This window comes from Muscardinus avellanarius (assembly GCF_963383645.1).
Source record: "Muscardinus avellanarius genome assembly, chromosome: 3".
Lineage (NCBI taxonomy): Eukaryota > Metazoa > Chordata > Mammalia > Rodentia > Gliridae > Muscardinus > Muscardinus avellanarius.
In genome coordinates, this window is record NC_137788.1 from 148,745,180 (window position 1) to 148,752,349 (window position 7,170).

At 54.6% G+C, this 7,170-nt stretch overlaps 1 protein-coding gene across 1 annotated transcript; it reads right to left on the reverse strand.

The window, feature by feature from the left end:
• Positions 1-986: 986 nt before the first annotated feature.
• AEN (apoptosis enhancing nuclease) lies at positions 987-4,960 on the reverse strand (the record flags this gene model as incomplete). Its single annotated transcript, XM_080691696.1, has 3 exons — positions 987-1,223; positions 1,741-1,941; positions 4,421-4,960. The coding sequence occupies 3 exons, from the start codon at positions 4,958-4,960 to the stop codon at positions 987-989; spliced, it is 978 nt and encodes a 325-aa protein (XP_080547822.1).
• Positions 4,961-7,170: the final 2,210 nt, after the last annotated feature.

Here is a 7,170-nt window from a genome sequence, read left to right on the forward strand (position 1 = left end):
CTTCAGCTCAGCTCCAGGCTGCCCTTGTCCTCACCAGGCCTCCCGTCTGGGACCTGACCACCTCACCTGGGGCTCCATATCCTAAGTGAACAGCGGCTTGCTGATCAGGACCCGTGCCAGCGCCATGAAGCACCTGACACCCAGTCCCCCAACCACCTGAGGTAGCTGTATCCTGCTCCCCTTTTTACAGGCGAGGGAACAGGCTCAAGGGGAAGTCAAAGGCTTGCCCAAAGTCTCCATACTCAGTGGCAGTAGAGATGGGCTGAGGTCTATATGGCTGAGCTCCTGGCTACCAGAGTAGCCCCTTAGGAAACTGGGAAGAGAACATTGTAAGAAATTAACTGAAAACCCAAAGCCACAGTACCGTTAACCACAGGGCTGAGGGGCAGAAGTGAGGCGCAGGGTAACCAGAGCTGCCACACCTGGCCCGGTGGCCGTGGACTCTGCTTCCCAGGACCAGCAACTGCTAGGGGAAGCCCTGATTTGGGTCAAAATAAATATGCCAGTTCTCATCCTAAGCTTCTCTGCTCTCCCTCCTCCGAGCTGTGACTTCTGCGCCAAGCTTGTGAAGGGGCCAGCTTCCTGTGGGAGGGCAGGCCCCTCGGCCACAAGGCCAGAGTTCTAGCTCAGAGATGGGGAAGACCCGTCCTTTAGAGCCTGAACTCTAAATTGAAGACATTTATTCTGAACCTGAACAAGACTGGTGGAAGAGGTAGGTGGCAACAATGGGAACTGAACTTTACCCCAGGCACCAAGCTGAGATAAGGGAGGCCCAGGGTGCTGACACCCCACTCTACTCCGCCCACCCGGGAGGGGGATGTTATCCCTGTAGCCAGCACAGCATGCTGACCCCAGCCACTTCCAGTCTATAAAGTGCCACTAGCAAAATCAGGGGAGAAAGGGCTCGGGCTCGGCGGCTGGGAGCCTGGGCGCGGGCTGCATCCTGCCCAGGTTCCTGGTCTCACTTCCTATTCGCTGCTCCCTCCTCACTCCCTTCCACCCTGGGCTCCCTCTGCACCTCCCCGGGGGTGCGGGGCCAGGTCCTCGGGCCAGTACTGGTCCTCCATGAACTGCTCCACGTCAGTTCCACTGTCGGGCTCCGTGTCCTCAGGTGGGGCCTGGGCGCTGCCGGCCGCCTGCTGCTCCCACCGCACCTCCACCAGCCGGTACAGCTCCATGGCCGCCATGGCGTCCTCCACCGATGAGTGACCGTGCCGGCCCACCTGAGGACGAGAGCCAATGTCACTGCCTAGAGAGATGGCGTCACCCCAGTAGCAAAGCTGCCCCCAGGGCTTCCTGTAAAGGAAGAACACACCCCAGAGTGGGAGTACAGAGATGAGGGCTCGAGCCTCAGCTGCGCAATGCAACCGCCCAGCTTCTGTGAGCTGGTTGGGATCCTGCCCCCTTATCCCCTCAACAGGTAACAAATCTCCGGCTTCCAAGGCCAGGAGACCAGACGGACAGTGGCTATGAAGCACCCAGGATCAAGAGTCTCCGCTCCTTACCCAAGGCTCTCTGCCTGGGAGTGGGAGACAGGAGAGCATCCTGTGGGGCTGCGGGGACAGCCATGAGTCAGGTGGGGGCAGCCCTGGAAGAACATGGCGTCACAATGACACCGGGGTGCTGCTGTGAGTGCGAGACCCACGCTCTCTGAAAGCGACCTTCACTGGGAGAAGGACAAAGGGCTGAGACAGCCTTGGCCCCCGTGGCCCGCTCCCTCCCAGCCGCCCAGCCACGAACCTGGATCTTCTTATGCAGCAGGTGCAGGGCCAGGTCCTTCAGAGAGACCCCGCCCCGGGTGTGGAAGCCCGGCTGGCTGAGCAGGTTTGGGACGTATGTGGTATCCCGGATCTGGCTCCGAGGGTGGACGTACTTGAGGGCCTGGAAGTCATTGTGCAATGCATGCCCCACCACCACCTTGCCCTTCAGGAGCTTGAGGATCTGTGCATGGAGAGGAGGCGGCGGGAAGGCCCGTCAGGCCGGCAGGAGACACACACCCTCACAGCACGGACCCCTCTGCAGAGGCAGCACCAAGGGGAAGACCAGCCCCACGGCAACCACGCTGACCCAAGTCTGCACCCAGGCCCTTCTTCCGACTATAACCAGGCCATGCTTGGGTTGTCCCCTTCGGAACAAGGTGAACAATACCCATAGCACCTCAAGGCAGCCACGAGGGGCGTCCTGCTCACACGAACAAGCAGCTCTTTACTCTGGCACAGGCTCTGCTCAGCCGAAAATTTCACCAGCCCGCCCGGGGCGCCTTCCCATGACTCCACCTGCTCGGGGACCCCACCTCTCCATCAGGGCTCGCATCATGTTTTCCAAGTGCGCACTTCGCTCTCAAGAGGGTCTAGCCACTGCTGCCCTGCTGGAATCTGAGCAGCGCAGGGACTATCTGTTGACGTTATTATTCATCTATAAATACCTGTTGGGTGAAGTCAACAGGACCATGCCTGGCACGGGAGACACACCGTACGTGCAATCTCTCACAGGATTCAGGGACAGTCCCTGCATCCCGTCCCCATGTCCTCTGCCTACTGGCTCCTCTCCGCTCCCTATCTGGCTGCTCCTCCTCACACCTGGGCATGGGATATCCTTATCACCAGCTCCTGGCCTCCCGTGGCCCACCTCCCTGGCAGCATAAGACTTACCACCAAACCCAGCTCTCATGGGAGATGGATAAGATGTGACTTTATGGTGGGATGTGCCACCATGCTCGTCTCATCCCCCCTCAGCCATAGTGAGAGGAGATCAAGCCCACCCCACTTTCTCAGTCTAGACAGATGAAAGTGGTCCTGCTCCTGCGACCACCGCCGACCAGCTGCACCGAGGAGCTGGAGGGCTCACCACAGACCTTCTTCCCTGCTGCTTTTATTCCTGATCAACCTCATAGATAAAGAAACACGTATGCTTTAATCTTATGTAAAAAAGGACACAAAATGAGGCACACCAGTATTTTCTAAACTTGCCTAATCCCAAGAAATGTTAAAAGGTGGTTGGGCTTTTGAAGATAAAAATTTATGCCGGGGACAGTGGCGTATGCCTGTAATCACAGTACTTGGGCATCTGAGACAGGAGGATCGCATCAATTTAGTAAGATCCCTGTTTCCAAATTAAAGTAAAATAAAATAGGGCTGAGGGTGTAGCTCGGAGGTGGAATGCCCCCAGAGTTCAATCCCCAGCACCACAAAAAATAAAACAAAAAGTCCCAAGACAACTGATGTAATAAGGCACAGTTTAAGACATGAATTTCGCCTTTGCTTACGCATAACCTTATTTCTGAGAAACACTAACAAAGGCAGAAAACTGTAGCCAAACTGAGCCAACCAGAAGACACACTGTGCACTCACCTCAAGCACCCACAGCCCCCTCTGGCTGGCCGTGTGCAGACACAGGGGCACACTGGTCACTTCAACTCCCGGGGGCCGCTGCTTCCTGCCACCTTGCCACAGCATCCCCGTGCCGCGCCCACCAGCAAACGGTGGGCTCTTTCTAGGTGATGGGCCCTCCTTATCAGTGTGTTATGTGTTTCTTAGCCAGGTGCAAACCTTGCTACTGTCTCTTATTAGGTTTCTCTTTTTACTTCTGTGGTGTCACTGACCAAATCTTTTGCGGTGTGCGCAAACACCATTCCCCATAGAGAAAAGTTCATGGTACAAGTTTGCTTTGCATGGCTACTTACAGGAGCGCACAAGTCTAAGCCCACCCCAAGCCTAGAGACTTCGTCAGAATCTCCATCAAGGAACCCTGGGACAGGAGCCTCCATGTTAAGAAGGCTCTAGGCGTTTCCTGTGGTTAAATGAGTTTGAGAATTTCTGGCATATTCATGTGGTCCCAACCACTAATCAGTTTTTTATAAAGCACTGAAAAATTAACATAAGGCAATGTGCTGAGATAGCAACACCTTAATACTTTTTTTTGAGGTACTAGGGATGGAACTCAGTGACACTCTACCTATGAGCTACACTCTCAGTCCTATTTTTTTAATTCTTTATTTTGAAACAGGGTCTCACTGAGTTGCAGAGGGCCTCACTAAGTAGCTGAAGCTCTCTGCAAACCATGATCCTCCTGTTTCAGCCTCCCAAATGCTGGGATTACAAGCGTGCGCCACCACGCCCAGCTTACAGCAACACCTTAAGATGGCAGGACACTGGCCTTGTAAATGTTAGACATGTGACACTTTCATAACAGAAAACAAAACTCAGTAAGTAAGCTGTCCATTCCCCAGCCCTACAAAAATCAGCCCGTGCGAGCCCCAACTGCCTTTCAGAGAGGTGCGTCAGGACTTTACTTACCCTATTCTATGGAGAAGGAACTTACTCTTTGGAGGAACCAAGTGACTTTCCCCAGGTTTCTCACCTCAGTAGCAAAGTGGACCCCAACTCAGGGCTGCCCCACCCAACCCAGCTGACCCCCTCACCTCCTTCTGGGCCACCTGGAAGGGGATGGCCTTGCGCATGTGCTGCCGGGTTATGCCGCTCCAGCGTGTGCGGTAGTCAACGATGGGCATCTCGGGCCGGATGTACTTGTCATAGAGGACGTCACCATGGTAACTCACCACTGAGCAGCGGGCCAGCTCGCTCACCCGCCCTCGGGGTCCCGTGCCCACCATCTCACAGTCAATAGCTACACACTTGCTGGGCGAGGGCCCCGAGGCTCCTCTGAGAGTGGGCCTTTTGCTGGATGGGCCACCACCAAGTTCGGCCCTCAGATGCTGCCTCCCGCTGCCAGCAGCTTCCGCGCCTGGCAGCACCTCTGAGGGGACAGGCAGCGGGGAGGACCCCTGCTCTGCCGGCATGCTCAGCAGCCCCTGCTCCTGCAGCAAGGTCTTCCGGGCCAAGAACCGCTGGTGCTGCCGGCTCCTCCTCTTGTGCCTTCTCCGAGCCACATCTTTGGCACTGGGGTTGGGAAGGGACAGGCACGGGCACTGAGAGGACTCAGGGGCTTCCTCAGGCACCATGCCAATCAGCTCACTGTGCCAGACAGGGGAAGGCCGGGAGGGAGTCTTCCCGTGGAGCAGCGCCCTGCAGAGAGAACACACAGGCAGAAGAGGGCTCAGTGAGGAGTGAGCCAGGCATCCTCTCACCCTGCAGAACGCCACTGCTGGACTGTCCTAGAGCTCCGTCCCAGAGCTCACGGCACCCGGTAGGGTGGAGGAAGTACTTTACTAAGAACTACACTCATAAATACCACCTGCAAACCAGTGCCCCAAGCACTACATGAAATCACTCCATCTCCCTTAGTGACCCAGCAAAGTATTATTACCATCATTTTACAGCAAAGAAACCAAGGGTCAGAGGTCAAGGAATCTGCCCAATTAGTAAGAGATAAAGCCTGAGAAGAACCATGACTCCATGCCTTCAACCTCAAGCCACAGTTCACCTCCAATATCACTAGCACCCAAGAGTTTTAGAAGTTAGGCTACAGGGAAGCTACAGGTTATAGAAACAGTATTCCAGATGAGCATCCCTAATCTAAAAATCTAAGTCCGAAACTCTAATTCCCAAATGATGCTCAGAACAGGGCAGAGCAGGGTTTAACTCGGGTCTTTATAAAGACCTGTGCTTCAGCGTCCTAGAATCTCCTTGTACGCTAGGATGTACATGTACTGTACACAGGAGGAGATCAAGAGCTACCTGCTCCCCTCCTCCCAGAGAGGCTAAGACTCTTGCCATGGTTACTGAGCAGCTGTCCCCAGGGCAGAGCTGCCTGGTCCCACTGCCTTTCCCCTGCCCCCTTCCCACCAATGTCACAATGAGGCTCTAGGGGCCCAACTGAGCCAGGTGCTGGGGCAAGTGTTACAAAGATGAGCTGGTCATGAGCGCGGTAGAAGGGAATTGTGAAAGGAAAGAGAGAAGACTCGGGGAGGGAAGCAGACCAATAGTCTTACAGGCATTAATAAATGTATCATCACGAATCTTCCTTTCATACACAATTACAATGCACCAATTAAAAATTTTTAAATAAAATACATAAGACAAACAAAAAAAGATGGTTCTTGACTCTTGAGTTCAGTCTCACCAGAGAGAGAAAAATGAAGCAGACAGTATGTTAAGGACTGGGCTAGAGGCGCATCTGTGTAAATCTGGAACAGTAATCCTCCAGGCAAAAGGGAAAGGACTCAGTGGCCACAGCAGAAAACCAAAGGGCTTCAGGGAAAGGGAGGAAGGATCACACCGGCTTTCTAGGAGGTGGTTTGGATCTGACTGAGAACCTGAGTAGCAAGAGGAGAAGCTAAAAGAAAAGGGAAGGGGGCAGGAAGTGAGGTCAAGTGCCAGCTCTGCTGAGGCCAGCATTAGACGCTGAGCCAGGGCGGGGCTGGGTCACCCATCCTGACTCATGCGTCCCCAGCTTGCCCATCCCTCCCTCCCCTTCTAAAACAGCCTTAAGCAACTCCTCCAATCAGACAAAACACACCTTAGAATTGATGAATCTGCAACCTGGCCTAAGACCTCTGCTGACCCTAATAACTGACTCCCAGGGCGTGTGGGGGGGTGTGTGTGGGGGGGAGATCTTCTCTTACCGGAGCCCAGGGATCTACAGGTCAGGCTAAGGTGGGTGGCTTTCCTGCGCCTGCTGGTAAGGTCTTAAAGAAGCCAAAATTAGGTTCTCTGAGAAAAGGCCTCTGTGGCCTTGTGTTTTAAGACATAAACGCAAGCCAGAAACGGTGGTGCATGCCTGTAAAGCCAGTACTAGGAAAGGCCACAGGTTGGAGGCCCGCCTCGGCAACTTAGCCCGACCCTTTTTCAAAGTAAAATAGGGCTTGGAGATAGAACGCCGCTGAATTAAATCCCCAGTGCCACCAAAAATAAATTAACAAATAAATTAAGAATGAGAGACAAAAACGATCTTTCCCATACACCCTGGTCTTGCTGACAAGTCAGAACCACCAATTATCAAGGGCATGCCTCCCTGCCTCCTCTTCTTGGGGCCCTAGGGGACGCTCAGCTTAGCTGGGGACAAGTTTCGCACAAATGACACAGCCCTTTCAGCAAGGGCAGAGACAAAGTTCCTCTAGCCTAGACACAGCACTCTGGTGGGGTACTCGCAGCTGGCCCGGGGACCCCTCAAGGAACCAGTCAGGATCGCCAGTGTCAGGCCACCCCCCTGCGGGCAGATGGGGCGGCTGGCGTCCTAGGCCCCGCTCAGGCACCACCCCTGCCCCTTCCC